The sequence below is a fragment of the Spodoptera frugiperda genome, unplaced genomic scaffold (genome assembly GCF_023101765.2).
Source record: "Spodoptera frugiperda isolate SF20-4 unplaced genomic scaffold, AGI-APGP_CSIRO_Sfru_2.0 tig00001167_1, whole genome shotgun sequence".
In the NCBI taxonomy this organism is placed as follows: Eukaryota; Metazoa; Arthropoda; class Insecta; order Lepidoptera; family Noctuidae; genus Spodoptera; species Spodoptera frugiperda.
The window spans coordinates 58,849-81,417 of NW_026095724.1; the positions used below are offsets into that span (position 1 = coordinate 58,849).

The window sequence follows — 22,569 nt, forward strand, 5'->3', positions numbered from 1 at the left end:
CCGCACAGAGTATAAATTTCAAAGCATAAAAGATATTCTCGACTGTGATAACGATAAAAAATCTATCAATTACTGTGCTTATCAAATCGAATAGATAAGAAAATTAGGTGGTGATAGCTATTATTTGGATTAATTTCATGAATATTTTTCGAAAGAGATAATATTTTCCTAACAATGCGATGAATTTCCACGTGTAACTTGAATTTTTGCTACATTTGAAGCAATAAAATTAAGGAATTATTTGTTTTAAAGTTATTATAACTCATCGGTGTTTATTACCAAAAAGATAAATTGATTTCAGTGCTCCTAAGTTTATTAAAAATATATTTTGTAATAATTTGATGTTAGTTCAAGAATATTAATAAGCAATCTGGAGTGATAATCTAAAAAAAAACAAACGCTTTAAATAAAACAAATTACAATTTATAACATACCTATTTAGTGTTCATTCATAAATCCTAATCAATATCAGATATTACAACAATATTGATAATACAAATCATTTTGATAATGTTATCATTTTATCAGTGCGTAAACTAGAACAAACTTTCTTGGTTCACACATACGACACGATCATAGCTTCGTAAACAATAGACGTTTTCAATGTGTGTGTAGCTTGTTCGTTCGTTTGGTTGACAATCGCGATGTGATGTATTCTACATCATCGCATGCTGAGTTATATTTTCAACAAAACCTTTTAATTTTAATTAAGTTACTTGATTAATTTCTAAATGTTTTCTTTCATTGTGAATACTTTTCTCTGTTTTAATTTCTAAATATGTGTAATTTGCCGCCGAAGTTCCATTCAGTGTGTCGCCTTTGTTTATCATTCTGTGGCGATAATTGCAGTGATGTTAAACTTCCAATTTTCGACCGTGATAAGGATAAATCTCGTCTTTCCGAGATGATAATGGCAAATTTGTCAATAATGGTAACAATTTTTGATTATTTCTTGCAATGATCAGTAAACTGGAGGAGTTTTCTCGTGTGAAAGTTTAGCGTAAGCGTATGAGATTGTGGATGCTGATAAGCGCCATTAACTTTCTCGCGGGTGTTGGGTATTTTCGCATTGTGATATCATATTACGGCCCACGCGTCGATTGCTCGGCCGTATGACTAATGTCATTCGTGGAAGTGATATGCGAGCGTATGGCAGGCGCGCTGTATCAGCGACGCGGCCGCTGATAACAAAGGAGCGCGGACGGCGGAGACCACCTCGCGCTCGCCCCACACCCGCGCCGCTCCTGCGGTGGCCCTCGAGCCTTCGCCTCAGCTCCACTACAAAAACACTGCTCAAACCTATGCTCTTTGACAGTGCTTATCCATGTTATGCTATGCCCTGCTATTTTGAGATTTCAATTTTATCTAAATTTAGATTTGTATTTTAAGGCAATCAATCTGCAGGGGGACTACATGTTCCCATTTTGTCACAGTGTGCATCCTTCTTGGTGCAGGAACAACTTGTGGATTTGTATGTGTTTGTTATCAGATTGCCACCAATGACTCATCATCTATGATTACACTTGTAAAAGGTCACTGGCCACATCAACTCTCCTAATGACTGAGGTGTTGTGAAACTAACTTTGGTATATTTCTAATGCTGTGAATAATATTTTTAGGTTTCCCCTGAAGACTTGCTGCCACAAGTCGTGTGTGGGGGCTGTGCACACAAACTTGATGAATTTCACACCTTCAGAGAATTGTCACACAAATCTGAACGACTTTTGGAACAGTTTTTGCAATATGCTAATTCACTCTCTGGTCCAAAAGAGGTGAGTTTCCTATAGTTTTGTTATTTTGTATTTAGTACTAAACAAACAAAAACAAAGTGTTTTAAAATTTATTAATAATTTCGAAAAATATTTAATACAATTTCTATTTACATATTTTCGTTACTATCTAAAACTTGCTGACAGTATAATTCTATTGAAGATATATTACAATTTACTGATTATTAGTACTAAGATGCTTTCATGCAAAACTGGTATCTGAGTTAATGTTGATATAACGGATTGGTTGGCTCTTGATCTTTTTGTTGTAGAAAGATTTGACTGCATTGACAAGTAGGCCTAGTAACATACCTAGACAGGCTATCAATGCTACTGCTAGGATGCTGTATAAGATGTGTTTTGGTTTAAGGTTAGACAAACTGAATCCCCTGGTGTTCTTAGGTTCTGAGTTCAAAGTAGGGCAGTAGGGAAGGGTGATGTTTGTTATGTATGCTCCACTGAGCCTCATAGGGGCAGCACAGCTGTAATAAGAAAACATATGTTATAATTAAAATAGTTTGCCATCACAAATTTTAATAGCATAAATTAATCCATATTAAACCACCTGTGCATTCAAAATTAACTGTTCTTTAGGTAGATGGTTTTAGTTGTAATTAAAATGTAAGACAAAATTGACTACTATATTTACCATCTTTGATTCGATCATAAAATATGAAATACTGTGATGAACTCATGACTTAATAATTTTATGAGCTGACATTCTGGCATAAACCAGTCTTGGGAGTGAAACATTAGTTATAATGTAGCTTTAGATACTTGAGAAGTTTCTGTGTAGTTTAAAATTTTGGACAATTCCAGATGTATTAAAGATATAAAGATATCCTAATCTACATGTGCATAAAACCTCATTGCAGCAAAAAAAAAAATTATCTATGGGACCACCTCTCTTACATTAAAAAAGTAAGCCACATTATGTACAGATATTATAATCTAAAATATTGATATTTATAATTTGAATCTACTTACAAAGGGATCTCTCCAATCTGGAATTTAGCACCAGCTCCCTGATCCGTCACAATGTTGGCCAGTTCACAGTTACAAAGCCAATTGTTGCCAGTCATCCCTAATATCTCCAATTTATTCCATGGCATCAAGTCTGGAGATAACTCACTGAGGTAGTTGTCATCCAGGTACACCTGTATGAATAAAACATTTTTTAAATTAATATTTATAGTTTAACTATAAGTGGAAATGTTGAGACATCTTAGAACATTAAAACACATTTTCTATGCAGATGTGGATGTTTATTATTTTTTTATGCAAAAACTAATGAATGGATATAGATGAAATTTGGCATATTGATAGACCATGACCTGCATTAACATATTTTATCTTGGCAGCTCAGGAGAATGTGCTTGTGTTTCATAATAAATTTTAGGATTTTTACTGTCGCATAATATAGCGCTGCTATGCTCGCGTCGATGCTTTTTTTTAATAAACATCTCGCGATTTCACTCCTAGGTAAATCACATACGTAGGTATGTACGATAGTGATTCTAAATAAGGTAGAACAAACGGATTTATCGGCTTACATAATACTATGGGAATTCCCTTATCGATTATGTTTTTGAAAGGCTATGCTTTATCAATCTTCATTTATTTGTATCACGTATCTATTTAGGAAACAATAATGGTTGTTTTTCCCCGAAACTGTAGGCAGTGGTTTACAGTTGACCCACTTTTCGCTAGCGCAAAGCAACACAACAATTATTTCCAAATCGAAGAATCGTAAGAATACTCAACTTGATTGAAGTTAAAAACTAGTGCTTAACAGTGGTTCTTAAGGCCGATAGAACTAAATAAGTCAGGCTATCAGCCAGTCAGTCTTAATTAGCGTAATTATGATTGTAATCATAGTCGACAATGTTCCATTTTTTAGGATAAATGTAGCAGTGATTGATTGTATATCAAAACAACACAAAATGATTAGTAAGCTGACCCCGATCCGCGACTGTCATGTAAGCACTCAAAAACTGGGGCAAATTGGATTGCATGCATTCTACAAAATGATGATTATGATACGTTTACCGAATTTATGTTAGTAATCATCACGTTTATTTAATAATTCTGATAAATCATGTTGCCATGAGCTTATAATAGAATATATCAGTCACAATAATAGACGGGTGTCGTCATCCCGAGTAGGTACTAACCTAACATTAATCATTATGAGAAAATACATGACGCCCAAACTAGATTTGCTTCGATTAAAATATCAGAATAAATTATTTCCGCTTCGACAATAACTTTATAGCACCGAATTAGCAATGCTCATAAGATATGCGGGATTTTCCGTGCTGATGCTGCTATCTATATCGTAACATTGGTTGGGACAGCGTTACTCACTTCTTTCAAGGTCCATTTGTCTTTCAATCCGAGGAACGCTTTATGGCTGATATATCGCAGGTTTCGGTTGTGACAGAGGTGAAGTACCCTCAAATTTTTGAGTGGGGAGAACGTGCTGCTTTTCACTTCTTCCAAATAATCGTTTTCACCGACTTCTAATTCAATTAAGTTCGTTAAGCCTGCAAAAAAACTGATTCTATTATTATTATGTACTTCCGTATCAACGAGTAGGCATGTTACATCAACCTGTAATGTACTCTTTAATATAATAGATAAACATCTGAGGCATTTTTTGCTACGGACTGTTTATAAGTACTCAATAGTGCCTGTTGCCTGATACTTGTATTGGTAGTAGATTATTTTTTTCAATAAAGTAAACATTCCAGAAATAAACACATTGATAGTTATAAACTTCATAGTATGCTCCACATTTAATGGTTGCCAAACACCCATTCGTTGTAAATTAATAATTCGATGTTATAAAAACAAGTTGAGTAGGTTGCTTATGGGCAGACGTGCTCCACCGTAGGCCGCATCATCACTTACCATCAGGCGAGATAGCGGCCAAACGTCGGCCCATTCAATATAAAAAAGATTGAAGAGAAATTCATCGGGATTGATTTGGCACAAAAGCGGAGATAAATGGCGTCGTAAAATCCTTTAATTTTGGTATTTCCCGTAACGCGATAACAACAGGTTCCAGTATAATGTTATGTATTGTAGCCACTTATGACTCAGCGTCCAGTAGGTACGTAAATGATGATGAGTCCAGTTTCTACGTACATAAATAAGATAAACATCATTTTGTTAACTTGTTATACTACGATCTAAACCCGTTCTAGAAATTGGTTACGTAGCGTCGTATTGTAACAACAAAACAGTACAACATCCTATCTTAACACCTGATTTTCACAATCAGATAGGGTCTAATTATAGACTTATAGATAGATTATAATTCGTATAAAATTTATTAATGCCATATATTAGGGAACGGTACCATACGCGAAACTCAGCTCCTGAAAGCACTGAGTTTCGCTGTTACAATCATTCTAATGTTTAGACGTCATGAGAATAATAAGAAGTCTCATGGGTATGATAAATCTCTGTATTTACCTACGAAACTGTCGTCATTGAGCTGGTTGATGGGATTGTTGTTGAAGGTGAGGTACTTGAGGGAGCCCCCGACGAGGCTCAGACTCTCCGGCACGGTCACGAACCCGTTGTCCGACAAATCGACTTGCTGCAGCTTCGTTAACCCTTTAAACGCGTCTAGGGGTATGCTGTTGATGTCGGTTTTAGCCAAATCCAATACCTAAAATAAAAAAGCATGTATTTTTAGGTGAACACTGCGGGAGCCTTAAACTAACAATAGAAGGTGATCTTCTCACTTAAAGGTCTTTACGAAGAAACATCTGGGTTTCCGTTCTAATGTTAACTCCTTTTCTTAGATATTATAAGTAAATGAATGTTACTGGAATGCAATCTTGGCTAGAAATTGTTCATTGTGCGTAATCTCAGTTATTAATCTTTCATATATTTTAATTAATGATGGCGATATCTTGTATCGTGACTAATACTCATTGTTGTTGACTTTGCAAAGTCCCTTCTCGTAATAGACATTTTAATATTCGCCCGATGTCTGGGATAAATTGACACAATACTTGAATAACGTGTCTCATCGTAAATCAGTATTTTATAGCGCAAGTAAAAACGAAGAGTTTGATAACCTCGTTTTTATCAGGTTATTTATCAAAAGAAATTAAGTAGTTATCTCAGCTTGTTTGAAATGTTTTCTATCCATTAATTTCTAGTCTCCAGCTAATCTCTATCACAATATTTTTTAGATCAACACAAAAATACACTGTTGTTGCATTCGTGAACTTTGTTGGTCGATGTTAGTGATATTGATAGTGATCCCTAAATAAATGTAGGTCACCCTATTTTGTAGGTTTCGTAAGTCTCGATTCAAGAATTTGGTTGGTTAGGTAAAAGAGACACAACACACACAGAAACTAACCTATAAAATGAAAGTAAAGGAAAAAGGTTCTTAATACAAAACACTTCCTAAATTCTTGTTTAGGCTCTGCCAAAGTTGAAATAACTAATTCGATAGTTTCCTTACCTGTAAATTGACAGCACTGGATAATGCAAGAAGTGTAACGTGGTCGAGGATCTCAATAGGGTTATTGTTGAGGTAGAGCCGTGTTAAGTTCGGTGTGTACTGGAACAAGTACCGGTCCAGGGAGTGGATGTCGTTGTGACCTAAGTTCAGCGTCTCCAATGCGATGCTGCCGTATATGCCGTCGATGTATCTCCCTTGAAATATCTCACTCCTTAGCACTTCGCCTGAAATAAAAAAAGTCATAATATAGGTGACGGTATTCCTTCTCAATTTAGTTATAGTCGTAGTCGTAGTTTTTGCGTCAATTGTATGTACTTTCTGCTTTGTATTCATTCTGAAGTTGCAACGGCTTATCCGTCCGCCCACTTTCCTAGTGATTCATAGTTTTCACTGTGCCAGAACTGTAGTAACATTTTATTCAATATTTATTAGTTTAGATAAAGTACTTCATCTGTATGTTTGAATGAATGATGAGAGAACATTTGGTCTAAAGACTACAGTCTTGCTTCCACGTTGTGGCAAAATCTTTAGTTAGAAATAATGACTGTATTATAAATCATATCATTATAATATCTATTTGTAAGTACTACAATATTCCTACTAATTGATTAATTTCTAGAAAATATACTTTGTTCGCGTTTATGCTAATGAAAGTCAATAGTGATATATCGTAGATACTTGTGATTTGAATAGCTTATCATGCGCCAGTAATTGTTTGTACTTTCTAATGAGCTACCAAATCGACAGAATATTTCAGAGATCACCTTCGTACAATACTCACACACTTTCTTCATGTTTATGTATTTATGTTGATGACTTAGATGTATTTTGCGTAGAGAAGATTGTTTGCGATATCTTACTGTACACATATGAATGTTTAGATAAGAGATAAATATTTTATCGTAATGTGTAGCCGTAGATATGTTTCCTATTATGCTTATGGTATAGTGGCATTATCAGAAACTTGTTTGTGTAGTTCTCGAGGCGTGTCCTGTATCTTAAATTCATTTGTCGGTTGAACAGAAGGAGATCTTAAATTAGAAAATTGTCTCACAAAACTATAATTACGGATCATTGAACCGGGGCCTTTGATTGAACTGTCGATGTCGCTGGAGGATTACTTCTGTTGTTTATGGTCTTGCTAATGAGTTTTTTGTTGCTCTTGTTTGCACGTTACCTACGGCTACGTGTGTGTTCCGATTACACTTTGTTGTTTAATACTTAGTGCATTTGAATGCGATATCAATACACGTATATAGATTACTATATCCATAACAATACATGAGAATTTGCTTTATTCTCTTAGTAGACTGTATTGCTTCATATTTATGGTAAATCCAATCATAGTTAAATGTCAGAATTATCTTCTCATGCAAGTAATTTATATCTTAATGATTTAAAGGCGCTATAAATGACACGATCTTTGTTAGTAATGAGTTCAATGAGACCATGCGCATTAGCATGTTATTTGCTTTAGTCGGAATTACGTCAGTTCGCCAAAAATTGTTGTTCTCCTATTCTAGTTGTTATCATGCGGAACTGACAACTTAATATGCACTTAGAAACGCGGAGAACGAGTCCCCTATACATGTTGTCTTAGTCAAGGCTATTGTTAGATGGTGTTTACGACATTTTTGTGAATCAAAGTGTTGCAACGTAGCGTTCTTCGGCGAAACCATATAAATAAATGTACCGCTGCCGGTGACTAACATTATGAAAGATGTTGAGTGTGCGCTCGACGCTCATATCTGTGGAGAATGTGAAAGATAATAAAACGTTAACTATATTAGCAATATTATTGCGTTCACTTATTTCGTATACTATAACCACGGCGCTGTATCGTTGCTGGTCGTTTGAAATATGGATGGATCAGAAAACAAAAAAAGTGATTCATGAATGGGTTTCCAATCTAGATGTATTATGTATATCACGCCATGTTTGAGGTACATTTAGCGGAATTCATTCACCTTTATAATGGAAAGTTTGAAATCATAGACGTAATGGAAACGTCTACACTTGCTAAATGTTGTTTATATATCTACTAGAGAACTTACCTATATGTCGAGGATTTAGATCATCTTTATTCAGTGTTTGTTTTCGTATAACGAGGAGACATGGGACGCTTCTGTTTTATGTTATTAAGGCCGAAAGATAACGAATAGCCAAACAGATTCTAAACAAATATTGACTGGAAGTGTGGGTTGACAAATTGCAAAAATATTGGCTTTAGAAGTGACTGTTAGTGCACTTGACTTGCTCCTAATGTCAAGTGATTGCAGTAATCGAATGCAACTTAACGTGTAAGTTGAACAGTATGGTTCATGTCTGTTTTGTATAAGTTTTATTAATACTTTTGTGAACATAAATATCTGACCCAGATAAGTGTTTTCTGATCAATAATCACGTATTACGTATCTCGCCTCCATACGTGAGCGTTGATAGCTTAACGGTCAGTATTGACCAGTTAGTGGACCATCAAGGCCCAGAATAACAGTAAGTTAAAATATTTGATTTATAATGTTAGTGGGATCTATGGCAATTTGTTGATGATATTTGATAGTCTCGTGACTGCCTGCGTTGTCTATTGACCGAAGAATATGTATGTATGTATGAGTTTACTTGAATGATCATCGCCTATCGCATCTATAGTTTATCTGTTATTTAATTGAAATGTAAATAATAAACATACCAGAGATATAATTGTTGCTGAGATCGAGGTATACCAGTCTCTCGATGTTGCTGAATGCATCGTCTTCGATGTCAACGATCTCGTTCGACTTGAAGCTGATCGCGACCCTCTTGCCGGGCACCGCTGGTATTTGCGACACGTTCGAAATTGTATTGTTGAAAAACGTTATCAACACATGCCCATCTGGAATTCATGAAATTTCCATTATAATATCTATTTTCCATACAAAAAACTTCACATATTTTCTATCATGCAAATAACGGTTATAGTCCTGTTAATACTTCATCAATATTCATAAAACCAAATAGGTATTATAATAAAACCTAATCCATTCCACCCACGGTAAACTTCACTGCATCGATAAACGTACGCACGGAACGTATGCATGATTTTCAGAATGTATTATGAATAATTTATTATAACACTAAAACTTGATCAGATATGTTGATCAACCGATAGTTATTTTAGGGAGCGTTGTCTTCAATATGAAACTTGATTGATTTCCAGCTATTTGTTTTGTTTATACCATACTCTGCGATAATGTACGATGATTAATGATCTCATCACTCTCCCTCAAAGTCGCCGTCGTTACCTTTGTCTACGTTGTTCAATGTTTCTGGCCATTTTTCTGGAATCTCATCAATGTTGCGGCGCGAACAGTTTAGTGTGAGATTGGAAGAGTCTTGTATAGTAATATCACATGGAACGTTTTCCGCGTCGGCCTCTAGTGCGCGGCTCGACGAAACTAGGACGCATAATATCATTAACACCTACAACAAAGAAACACCATTACTTATGTAATCTTTAAGGTACACAAACAACGATCGTCTCTGTTTTCTATCTCGGCCACTACGGTCACTCACTTTGCATAGCGCTTGGAAGTACATTTTCACCAAAATTAGAAAGGACACTGGAGAACACCTTCGGATCACAATATATTTTATCTTATCAGTTAGGAGCCGACTGATATCACGAGTGACACGAAGTGAGCGAGCTTCTCATTGGTTGATGTTTGTTTGTGCTATCGTTCTTCTAATATGTATGAGCTTCGTTTGATGTCCAAACATTGTCTTTTATTTTAGGAAGTCCTGAACATAACGGCGGCAAAATTAGAAGAAATAATCAAGCCACTGAGCGACACCGATTACGAGGACGATTTAAAACACAAATATGCAGAGATCGGCTCTCCGGACTCGACTGAGGAGATGAAGAATTTGGAGAGCCGGCAAGCGGCGGTCACATTACTACAAATAAAAAATTACGACCCAAGTAAATATGCGGTCAAACAAGAAGAGGAGCCTCATATAATGTTCAACAGCGTACAGAGTTTACCGCCCTCTGACAGAGCGAGAGAGGTGATGCACTGCAACTCCGTCATAGATATCATAAACAAGGCTGTGGCGGTGGCTCGGGAAACCGACGAGTCTCAGAAGTACCCATCGAAGTACACGGGCGGCGCGGCCGAGTACCAGCACGAGTACCCGGACGAGCAGTACGCGTACAGCGCGTCGCAGCACGTCGCCAGCCCCACCAGCAACGACGACCATGACAACAAAGAGATGGACCTCTCCCTATACAGTTCTGTCAAAAACGAGCCCAACGAACAGACCGACCAGCAGGACAGAGAACACACGAACACTTACTTCCACGGCGCCCTGGCACACAAAACAAACTTTGTTGATGAGTACAAGCAACATATCTTCGGTCGAAACAAAATTAAAACATCAAAAGAAAATTCGTCGGTATATGAAGATTGCAGTCGGAGCAGTAGTGGGTCAGACCCAGACAGGCTTCAGATGGACATTTCTCAGATGTCGCAGGTGAGCTCCTTGCAATTAATATCTGCGGCATGTTTTACAGAGGAAGGTCAACCAGGTATTCTGCCGTCCACAATAGAAAACGAGAGATAACGAACAAGGTTGGGATGACGTCAATGCTTCCAGCGACATTGACTGATATTTTTGCAACCTCTATGGCCTCTAAATGTGACTAAGCTTTGCGAATTGCAACTATTTTGGGGTCCCACTCCCGAAAGTTTGTCAAACGTATTTAATTTTTATTATAATATGAATATTGATAGGCAATATTGTCCTTATTTCTTTCATAAAATCCAATCCCTGTTCTTCACGTAATTGAAAATGTATGTTGTGTGGATTACAGGACGACCCTGAGGAGACGCAATCAGCCCGATCGACCCAGTCTTCGCCGCAACCCGCTATGGAACACGAACAAGATAAGGAATCCCTCTGGCAGGCCCTACATAGACAAAACGGTGAGATCATTGCAACAAATAGATGCTAATAATCTTTACTATCAATTTTCGACTTAATTGCCAAATAGTAAAGTTGAAAATGTAGGATTTGCATTAATAGATTCACGGCAGACTTAACTAGTTTAGTTGGTTTGCCTATTATTTCGATAGAGAGAGAAATAAGTATGACATACTAGTTCACCACTGGATTGGTCTTTGTTGAAACTTATCTCTTCAGTATGACTTGTTTAATGTAATAGTACAGGGTGTTTCATGTTATAATAAGATAAAAAGTGGACTATATTAATGTTACCATCTTATATGTCTCAAAGGCATAGACAGAAATGCACATAATTGAATATAATACTCCCTTTTCGAGAATCAACTGTTGATCCCTCATAACAGTTACAAAGAGAGAATATAATACTACAAATATAATGAAAATAGATCGGTCGAAATGTCACAAGTCTGTTTACTCTGCATTTTTTTACCATGATCAATCTGTAAGACCTATTTAATGTAGTAAGTACCCATTTAAATATTCAATGATGTTTTTCACTTTTGCACCCGACATTGATCTTTCGCACTTTTACTTCGCTATTTACATACTAATATTACTTATACTAATATTACAGTGAAGAATATGTAAATGGCTAACGAGCTGTAACACTGCAAACTTGTTCTTAAGACTGTACTCACAAGGCTCAGTTTACTTTACAAAATGTTGAAAATCTTGTATAATGATTGCATTATAATAATGTTACACTTGTAATAATAACATAATATAAGTTTTTAAACTGACATGGTCACTAACACTATAATTAGAACTTTTGACGGGATATTTACCATGTTTATTGAATTTGGTGAGTTAATCCGTGATCATGGCGCTTGCAACAGTGCCGAAATATCGGAAACTCACCAAATTCAATAAACATGGTAAATATCCCGTCACAAGTTCTAATCATACTAACATAATGTTATTATTTCGTTTGAATTTAGACCATACGCGCATTTGTTTTTTTTTTTTTCGGAACGTAACCGTGATACCCAAACAGGCTAGGTTTCAAAGATGAACCTTCTTCATATTAAGTGTTTATAATTTTATTGCAAGACTAAAAAAAAGGTATCGATTCGTGTAAAATACTGGTAATTATTTAAGGTAAAGATGTTAAATTATGATTATGCTTTAGTCACCTAATGCCTGGACTTAACTCAAACCACCTAAATCACTCTTATGGCTTACAAAATAAAGTTTAGTTGAAAATTACTATATGCTCAATGGATTTTTGGGCAAATTAGCACACGAGAAATACTTCCATCGCGTATAGTTTTCGCCAGTATTAGAAATATACATAATATTATATTATATAGATAATAGTACGAGTTCCTTTTAAATTCCATGAGACAGAAGAAAATAGTGAACCCATTTATTTATTTATTTAAAATATAGATCCAAGATAAAATTCCTATGATGTTATTTGCAGGACGTAGCGGAGAAGCGACACAGTTACTGCGGCGGCTAATCAACAGCAAGCAGCTTGGCATGACAGTATCCCCACTGAGAACGCCGGCCTCACCACTATCCTCCACTCTACAGCAACCCATCAATGGCTCCGTCTCACCGGTCAGTACATCTTTAATTATATAGCTTCTGTCAATTTACATGGTACGGTTCTACTCTTTACAATTATCATTGCACATTGCACGCTCCGTGGGAGGATGGACTCTTTGTGTGATCCACAAATTGTTTTTGCGAGTCTGGGTGTCATGTTTATGTGAAATTGTATGTTTGTAAACGCACCTACGATACAGGAGAAAACCTTTTTTTTGAGGTGGGAAAATCATCCAATGACTTCTCACGCTCTGGGCGAGGCGAGAGGGAGTGTCAGACTCTTACTGACTAAAAACCACCCCGTTCCTATTCTTGCCTTTCGAAGCCAGAGCCCCGGTAAACCCGTTAGGTAGTCCGCAGCTCCGGAAAGAGTGGGAAAAATATTAAAAATAATACGAAAACTGAACAAAATCTAGCTAGCAAGATAGATTTAATGATAGTTTGTCGCGGAATGCTGCTCATGAATATGAGCCCCTAGCATGGCTTGAAACTAGTCAAGTTCCTCGTCAAACAGTTATGTGAATACCCTGATAACATAATAATTAATTTAGTATGTCTCACTCATGTAAGTAATAAAATTAGGGTTTGTCAAATTGCATCGACGATGGTCACATCACGTCGCAACTGCATTGTCTGACTTTTTGAGAGTGTGATTGACCTGTAATAAATAATATGATGGATTTTCCTATGACCGATATGACCGTACGAACTTGCTTCTTGATAACAAAAGTATTTTTGACATAAACCGTGTAAATTGAAATAAAAATGTAAGATCGAGAAATAATGGACGATAAGATAATTACTTGAAAAAGTTTAATCACAAAATTGCTCATAATAGCTAAAATTCTAAGTATTTCCATCATCAATTATATTAAGCACTTATTGAAATCGTCAATATAATACTCAAGACCCATTTTTTAGGTAAATAGATAACAAAACATGTGTATCTTGTTTGTATCTACAAATGAATTCTACGATACGTTGATACGAAGTTGTACTCCGCGAAGTAATTTATCTTGTCAATAGGTGAATACTTCAGATATAAACGATGCGGGTAAACAAACTGATAGGAATTAAATCATCTATATTATTGTTACAATACCAAGACATCTGGCCTGTTATTCCCCGAAAACGGTACACTTGTTTTGATGAAAATAATAACAATACCACACCTTTTTTATTGGATAAAGCAGTGTTGGTAAGCAATCGGCGCCGCTTATGGACACCCGACACATTAGCGAAGTTACAAGTCAACTCTATTGCTGGCCTTTTGGGGATTGGGGAGATTTTATTTATTCCCAGAACATGTAAACAGAAGTGTAATAGAAAATGCGACTATTGCAATACACGCACCATTACAGACTCCGTGCTATGACTAAGAATTAAAAAGAAAACAAAATACTCAGTCATACTGTTCCTCAAATGGGTGATAAAGTTGGTGTTGAATTAACAGACACATCTTCTGTTATATTCCTAATGAGTTAAGTAATAGGTAATGAGCATTTCTCTGTAATTTCCTTAAGTTACAAGTTTACTACTTTCAGTATTTTATGTGTGAATATTCTACGCTATAAAGTTATGTTATGTTGAACGAATAAGGAAACATGCGCTATATACATGCATGTGTTCCGTATTAAAGTTCAATTTTATTACCACTAGTCATGCACGGGGCTGAATGATATAACATATAAGTATGTATGTAACATATATCTCTTCAAAATTCTTTCGTTATCAAACTGTCTATTCGCGATATAAACAAAAATTACTGAACCTTTGTTTATGCGTTTTTCGTCAATTAAATGAGATTTATGAAATTTTTTTTAACTGACTAGTAAGCTTTCGTCGCGATCTATGGACATACAACACTAGAGTAGTTACAATAGCGTTGTCGGCGTTTTAAGGATTCGAGAGCGGAGGATTAGGCATCCGATAACCTCACTCATACGATATAATCATTTCACCTAGCTTTAATATTCGCTTTGTCTTATCTGTCCTACCTAATTTGGCCTACTGCCAACAATCGGTACGCTTGAAAGAAACTATCCGGTCATGTGCTTATGATCTGTTTCTCAAGCTATACTCTATGACTAATTTCTGGTTTTAAATAAGGACTGAATAACTATGGATTTGAATAAGACGTTCGTCTTTTTTTCATAAATAAGCTATTATTGAGTCTTTGATTTTAAAATGGTGCACTAGTAAACAAATTATAAGGGTGGGGGCCACACTCTCTCACTCTATTTAGTGATAATTCTGATTGATAGCAAAATGATAGAAGCTCAATAATGTGCCATTTGTTTACAAACATTTCAAATCCATGTTGGTCTCAGAGTTGTTAAAATGCACCACAAACAAGTCAAAAAAATATTGTATTAGGTACGTATTGACTTATGTCATCGCGTCACCCAAGATGCGACATGGATTTCTTATCAATGTATCAAGTCTCCATTGCTTGTTAGTTGTTACACTGATAACGTAATATTTAATTACTGCATATTGAGTGTCTATGTATTGGTAGGTGATAACAGAATGCTAGCTAAACTAACTTATGACGCTACTTATTGTTAAAGACTGATCCTCTAAAATGATGGCGCAATTAAATAATTTTCTACTAAAGTAATCGTGCAGGTGCATTAAGAGTACGGTGAACGTCTATTGTAATTAGCGTTCGTTTTATAGTTACTGATACCTACTAGTAGTTTAAAAAAAAATAGCTGACATTGAGCAAGTAATAAATCGACAGTAGTACAGCGGTATGTATAGTACTAACAGAAAGTAATTTGATTATATTATCTCTCTCTGATGAATTGGCGATCACAAACAATAAAATAATAATCAACTTAATTTATTATCATCCGCACCATGTTGCACTGCGTCAAAAAAAATAGTCTACATGTACTGATACTAAAGAGGAATAAGTACCAAGAAGAAAAACTAAGCCTGTATACACAAGGAAAAAGAAACATATAAATATAATAAAACGCAACTAACCTTCATGGTGTGCTCTCACCAAACAGAAATCCAATCACACAGCGTGCCAAGCAGACAGGTCATAAGAGTGCATTAATTACACAAGTTATGAACTTCGATGGGCGCTCCATATCTCAGTCATTATCGTTAACAAAACTGGTTTATATTCGACAGTGAAATTTAATTTGAACGTATAACTGTGTAATACGATGTTATTTTAATGAGCCTTTGTAAATATTACTAACTTTTTTCGTAAATATGAAACTTTTTAAACAGCGCATGAAGAAAATACAAGTTATACGTCTGTTGTTTACCACAAACTGAGAATAAAGAATAATATATAATGAAGTAGGGCACGTGACAGCACGAATTTACTTCTTTCTGTGTCCATCTATGATGTTATGTTAATGGACATTTATGATTTACATTTTCCTTGTCTACTTTAAGTTATGTTCTTATTGTTATGTGTTATCTACGCTAGATGCTCATGGCAAGATATATGTGTGCCCGCTAGAAATGCACTTATCTATCTTTTGTGTACAGGACAATAGTTTCGAGAATTTGGCTGTTACTTAATCATTTTCTGTCTTTACAACTATTGTATGAAAGTAGTGCTTGAGGAAAAATCTATTTTTTTTAGAACATTTATGCAGTTCTTTGACTGCTTCGTAAGCTATTGGAGACTGCTTAGTTTCGGGGTAGTGTTATTGGTTATCATTAGTAGCATAGAGTATCGAATGGTGCACGGTGTCCCTTCACAAAGGGCTACAAAGGGCTTATAACATAATTGGCAAAAAAATGTGTCATTATTTCATTTGATATGTCTACCTATTCCTTCGCGAAAATATTATGACAAAACCCAACATATAGTAAAAAACAAATAGAAATAGATTGGTCCCAATAAAAGTCCTTGGGCAAACCAACAAAATAACACAAATGCAATGGATCAAAGTGAGCTCGTTGGCACGTAATGTATGTATATGTGTGTCTTTGGTTACAGAATGGCGAATGGACAAGTTCAGGTCGCGGGTCGAGTGTGGCAGGCACTGCGCGAAGAAAACAGAGTTTCCCGGCACGAGCACAACCTATTATGGCCGTGGACCCGCCCGCCACGAACGCGCAATGGCCACAAACTGCATCTGAAAACGTAAGCTATACGAGACTGCGATAAATCTTCTTCGAAGAACAAGCGATTTGACTTGCACTAGTTAGATGTATGGAACCAAGAGAGCGTACGGAAGCTAAAATGTCTACCGTAATCTCTATCATGTTACTTACTGTTGTCTTTCATACCAGACGGTTTATAGGACTGTCTTTACTTCAGAATTCGATTGTACAGAGTTAGTAATTGTTGTATAGGTGTATAAATATATGTCTGACACCAGTGTTAGCACATGACCCTGTTATATTATATACTACTTTCGATGGCGTAACTACATCTATGCTACAGTCAGGTCTTATTTAGGGAGGAAAGGTATTTTCTTTTTTAAATTGGGTACCCTCCTCTATCGAAGCGGTGAAGCCTTTTGACATAATTCTTCTTCTTTACCTTCTCCCTTTACTTGAGGTCGGCTTGTTCTTCCTTTTGACATAATAATGAAGATTATTTTATGCAGCAGGAACCGCCAGAGGGGTCATCGACTCCCGGAGGAGCAGGCTCGGGTCGGTCGGGGCCGCGCGTGGAGCTCTCGTGCAGCAACTGCGGCACGCACACGACGACCATCTGGCGGCGCGACGCGCGCGGCGAGATGGTGTGCAACGCGTGCGGCCTGTACTTCAAGCTGCACGGCGTGCCGCGCCCCACCGCCATGCGCCGCGACACCATCCACACGCGCCGCCGCCGCCCGCGACACGACGGCAAGCACACCAAGAGCAGTGAGTATCGCAACGTTGTAGTCGTCGTGATTGTGTCTTTTCGGAAATTTTTGTAACCTTACTGCGAGCCTCAAGATGTCTGGACCTATTGATGAGCAGCAGTTTTCGTATTGCAGCTAATTGTGATGATAACTTCTCAACTTTATGTTCTTTTTTATTCTCAATGTTCGTTCTATATTGAGTTTGATTGCGGTTTCCTCTGAAAAAATATTTTATTGTTGAACTGGTGTTAAATGTAGCTATATTGTCACAGAATCCCGTCGCAGCGGCGGCGGCGCGGGCGGCGCGGCGTGCGAGGCGGGCGAGGGCGCGGGCAGCGGCGGCGAGGGCGCGGAGGAGGCCGTGCTGCAGGCGCTGCGTCGCCAGCTGCAGCCGCATCTACTGGCCGCGCTGCACGCGCGCACCGCACGGCCCTCGCACCATCACGAACAGGTACTACTCACACACTACTTACATACTCCCACAAATCAGTTATCTCTCATCAGTCAGGCTAAAATCGTAACTGAATAACCGCAGGTGGGTATAAGCGCCCCCGAGTACGACGAGGCGCCCCTGAACCTGGTGGCCAGCCACGTCGCCGCCGCCGAAGAGACTCACTGACTGCCCTCTGTGATACGCTCGCTACGGACGCCATAGCCCCGGCGACTCGTCACACCACACATTGTTCCCTTGCAGCATCGCGTGTATATTCCGTATCGGTAGCTTCTCTACAAACTTACGATGTTCCTATGAATGTTCCACACAAGCTCGGCACCCTAATAACACTTGTGTCTAACAATCACAGAAACATTCGCTCGAAAAGCAATAATAAAATTAATAGAGTATAAGTATACATGCAATAATAACATTCTTCATATTATATAGTACTAAATATCTATTTAGTGATAGTTCAGGCCAGTGTTTGATGACAATAGAGGGAAAATATATATTAAAATGTTCATCCCTTTCGACTGGTCGTAATAGAATAAAATGTGAATTATTTTTATAGAAGAACATACATTTTTTCATAATAGAATCTCACGTAGCACTCAATGATGGTTTAGCTTCTTCCATATTATATCAAACGACCGGTTGAATTGTGGAATGACGTATTAGGGCGTTTAGGATGGGGCGAAAGATTGTCGACCACGTTATTTGATGTTACACATTGTTGTATGGTTGTTTCGTAGTCGACAATAATTTGTCTAACATCTAATCAATAGGAATACGATTTAAAATATACAAAAAAACCAGGGCATTACGCATAATTTCGTGATTTGGTCGCGGGAAACAATATACATTGATTGTATTAGTGCCTACTTAATGTATAGGGAAGATAATGGTACCACAGTGTACGGTCACGAAGTACTTTCCGTGTGTACATTATTCTTAACTTGTGATATGTATGATTGTTGGTCATGCATGTGTAAGCATCGTGCAATTTGTGATGGCAGCTCGGAGTGACGATACTTCCAGCAGTCTTGTGTAATAAAGTATTCGGGTTTGTTCGGGAAACTTCGCGATCTCGGACTGACGCTGATTTCGATCTGTAATTATAAATCTCAAAAAGATAATGACACTATGATATCGGGTTTTATTATAGTAAGCCTTGCCTTAGAATGCTCTCTTTGATATTATTGAAATTATATTTACGGTTACCTATTGCAGGACGCAAGTATTCTTTTAGTTATAGGTCATATTGTAAATTTTATTGTTTACGTAGTAGTTGTAATGCTTAAATTCAGTAAATTATAAGTGTCTAATTTATTTCCCATTTCGGTCAGTATTTACAATGTAAGTATTTTTTTCTGTCGAGTATTTTTTTTTAGATAAGGTAACAAAATGAAAAGAAGCAATAATAACAAGCAAAATGATTCTGGAAATATTTAAAGTCCAGGACACATTAATACCGTAGGGTTGGTAAATAATAAATATATAGAATTATACATAAAATTACTTTTGGATTTATATAAAGTATTTAATAAATATTTTATTTACCACGCTTCAACATTGCCTGCTTGAATTTTAGCAAATTCCTAATGTAAAATCTTTCGATCATAAATCGTTCACTAATCTGTGGTGTACTTACAATAGTATACATTCTCATTAACATAGTGATTATGATGATGTTGCCTTTATATATTACTAATGAACAGTAAACACCTGTAACTTTGGCATTATTAAAATAGATATATTGTACTTCATAACATAAGTAAAAGATTTATTTTAAGAATTATATTTTCAATCCATTTATGATATTGGGCATTTGTGGTCGTTAAGCGTTAGAACAAACCATTTAACAGAAACGTTGTGGCATTATATTTGAGTTAAAATCTACCGGATTCACCTCATGATGGTCAGTGTTATGTGTTTATTTATAACAGAAAGCATTTACGTTATCTGTACCTTGAACTGGGCTGTTTTGTTATTGCTTCCATTCGACTTATTTAGCTGTGAACTCTGTCACCGTCCTTTACTTGACGTCTCTACTTAATTTAGTGTTAGTTCGTTTAATTATCGAAACCCCACGGGCCAGTAAAATACAGCAGTCTATGAGACATTGTGATATACTTAGCTAGACAACCTCCGCTGTAACGTAGCCGAGGCACCTGATCGTGTGATTCTGTTGCAGCTAACCTTCAACGTTACGTCAAGCTTATCGTATTTAAAAGCTTTAAAAATTGAGATTATTTATTCATTCTTATTGGGATCACTGTATAGTTGTCGGTGTAGTGTACCGTTAGTATTGCCTACGCCTAGTTTGTGTCGGAGTAGCTGTCTACCTTGACAATAATGGTTCATTCATACTCTTGATGATACCGTAATGTACGTAAAACTAAAAGTGTTTCGCTCTCTATATAAACTTTAGCTCTCTCTCTCTACGATGATATTAAAATTGAAATTCAATTTATCCATTTTGATCTTGATGTAGGAACTAGGTCGTGTTTATTTTTCTAAGAGTATATCTATGACCGAATATTTTTTTTAAATTGTCGTTAGAAGTGATGTTGTGGACAGGAATAAATATAATAAATAAGTACCTACTTATGTCGATATTTTTGAAACAGTAACCCATCTTGATTTATTGAGAAATAGAATATTATAGATATAATATTCACAGTACCTTGTTTGTGCTGGTTTGCAATGAATAAGTGGGACATTAGTTTATTCCAAACCGATTGTTAAGGAATGCATCTCAGTGTGAAGGATTGTTACTTTGAATACTAGCCTGCTAGTGTAAGTTGGGCACCATAGGACAGTTCTAAATCTCCACTAATATTGCTGATTGCAGTAGTGATACAGTATTATTTTATTGAACTCTACTCTGTACATTTGTGTTAGGTTTATTATTTTTGTATTTTTATTAGGTTTTATCTAGTTTGACTTCCGAATTTAACTCGTTTACGGTAATTGTCGGTGGAAGTGGAATGTTTGGTTAAATATTTTCGCTTGAACATCGTCGTCTACTTACACTTTTCACTCGTTTCGTGTTCTCTGTGTGTCAGTGTACACATACAGCAGAATACTACTACGATAGATCTTCCAATTTGGTTATTTATTACGTTAGGTTAATTTATGGATATATCGGTATTAAGAGTTGATGAACAATGTATATCGTCATTTAGTTACTAACAAACCGGTTGTGTTGTGTGTGCTTACGCTCTAACAAGCATGTGTTTGTGATTTTGTTTTTATTATCACGTCTGACAGAGGCGCAGACAGTACCAATACTGTTGTGTATTATTATAATTTATGCTGGAATATGGGCTTCGTATTCATATCCTAGGAATTCCATTCGACATTGTATGTAACGTCATTTTTCGAAGATTTAAGACTGACAAGAACTCTCATGAATGTCTTCTGTTTTTGTATTCACTCTCACGTTATATTTCGCTCGAGATATGTATTCGAAAAATGATAATGTAAAAGTATTTTTATTCATTGTGATATATTTTGTTGGAGAATGTAGTAGATGTGTGTATCCGAAAAGCAATAACATTGTGATAAGTGGTGATGAACATTGTATGTAAAACTGAACAGTAATATCTGAATAATATAGAATGAATATTGTCAATTATATATCGTGTGCGCTGGACGGGTGAGCTCAGTCTATTATAATAATATGTACTATCGTAGGTGTTATGATAGCAATCAAGTAACGAAAGCAATAGACCTGTTGGTCACAGAGCCTTATAATCCAAATTAAATGTTATTCTAATAGTAATTGTAATTAAGAAATGTATGTTGTATTTACCTAGGTACCGTGAGCGCAGTTGTCCAGCGACAAACTTTGAAACCGATAAGCTCTTTTAATGTCAAATTTCAACTCTAGCAGATGTGAAATTGTTCTGCTGGTAATTCTTCTTAAAGACGTATTTATAATATTATGATATTAACATAAAGCAATAATTTCCAATATAGAAAGCTTTGAAGGACCATTTGTTATTGTTGTTGTCAAATTACATAACTGTACGTATTTATAGTAAGTTTCAGCATAAATTATCCGTTTGAGATTGTTTAGTATGAACACGTGGCCGGAATACTCATTGTGAAACATTAGTTATTGTTGTATAGATGATAAATAATGTGACTTACGCAGGGATGGATACTTAAATTATTAAAGTTTTAACTGATATATTGGCTATGTAGTGAGTAGAATATTTTTTTACAAATAAATTATAGCAGCTAAAGTTGTTTTTTCTTTCAACCAACCGTTTGTTACATTACCAACTGCAATCGAGTGAAGGAGGATCGTTCAGGATGCCAAAACGTGACGTTTGTTTTTGCGTATGACCCCCTAATGTATACATATAATATGTATACTTGTATCGGAAAATCTTGACTTTGATAATGGGGATGTATTTTAAACAGCAATTCGCTTAAAATTGTTAGACTGGTAAAATGCTTAGACTGGTTTCGAAATAATACAACAAA

The 22,569-nt window shown here is 36.3% G+C and overlaps 2 protein-coding genes across 4 annotated transcripts; one reads left to right on the top strand and one right to left on the bottom strand.

Moving 5' to 3' along the window:
- The first annotated feature begins 429 nt into the window (after positions 1–429).
- LOC118264286 (uncharacterized) lies at positions 430–22,325 on the top strand. Of its 2 annotated transcripts, none has more exons than XM_050707617.1 (9): positions 430–931; positions 1,620–1,772; positions 10,030–10,767; positions 11,108–11,219; positions 12,683–12,822; positions 16,781–16,927; positions 17,400–17,655; positions 17,909–18,087; positions 18,172–22,325. In XM_050707617.1, the coding sequence occupies exons 1-9, from the start codon at positions 779–781 to the stop codon at positions 18,253–18,255; spliced, it is 1,962 nt and encodes a 653-aa protein (XP_050563574.1). In that variant the 5' UTR covers positions 430–778; the 3' UTR covers positions 18,256–22,325. The 2 variants fall into 2 exon arrangements, with proteins under 2 accessions (XP_050563574.1, XP_050563573.1); XM_050707616.1 differs by having other exon boundaries at positions 431–931; positions 17,397–17,655.
- Positions 1,827–16,110, bottom strand: LOC118264022 (chondroadherin). Of its 2 annotated transcripts, none has more exons than XM_050707619.1 (8): positions 15,802–16,110; positions 9,540–9,717; positions 8,948–9,130; positions 6,259–6,482; positions 5,250–5,448; positions 4,137–4,315; positions 2,757–2,926; positions 1,827–2,251 (listed from the first exon to the last, which is right to left on the bottom strand). In XM_050707619.1, exons 1-8 carry the CDS (start codon positions 15,805–15,807, stop codon positions 1,972–1,974), a joined length of 1,419 nt encoding a protein of 472 aa, XP_050563576.1. In that variant the 5' UTR covers positions 15,808–16,110; the 3' UTR covers positions 1,827–1,971. The 2 variants fall into 2 exon arrangements, with proteins under 2 accessions (XP_050563576.1, XP_050563575.1); XM_050707618.1 differs by lacking the exon at positions 15,802–16,110 and adding an exon at positions 9,811–10,030.
- Positions 22,326–22,569: the final 244 nt, after the last annotated feature.

Excerpts from the sequence above, each read along its gene's own strand:
- LOC118264286 (XM_050707616.1), top strand. The coding sequence starts at position 779 with ATGTGTAATTTGCCGCCGAAGTTCCATTCAGTGTGTCGCCTTTGTTTA. Across the intron at positions 1,773-10,029 it reads CACTCTCTGGTCCAAAAGAG|GAAGTCCTGAACATAACGGC; the intron begins GTGAGTTTCCTA and ends CTTTTATTTTAG. Across the intron at positions 17,656-17,908 it reads CGGCAAGCACACCAAGAGCA|AATCCCGTCGCAGCGGCGGC; the intron begins GTGAGTATCGCA and ends ATATTGTCACAG.
- LOC118264022 (XM_050707618.1), bottom strand. The coding sequence starts at position 9,834 with ATGTACTTCCAAGCGCTATGCAAA. Across the intron at positions 9,718-9,810 it reads ACTTCCAAGCGCTATGCAAA|GTGTTAATGATATTATGCGT; the intron begins GTGAGTGACCGT and ends TCTTTGTTGTAG. Across the intron at positions 2,927-4,136 it reads ACAAATGGACCTTGAAAGAA|GTGTACCTGGATGACAACTA; the intron begins GTGAGTAACGCT and ends TTATTCATACAG.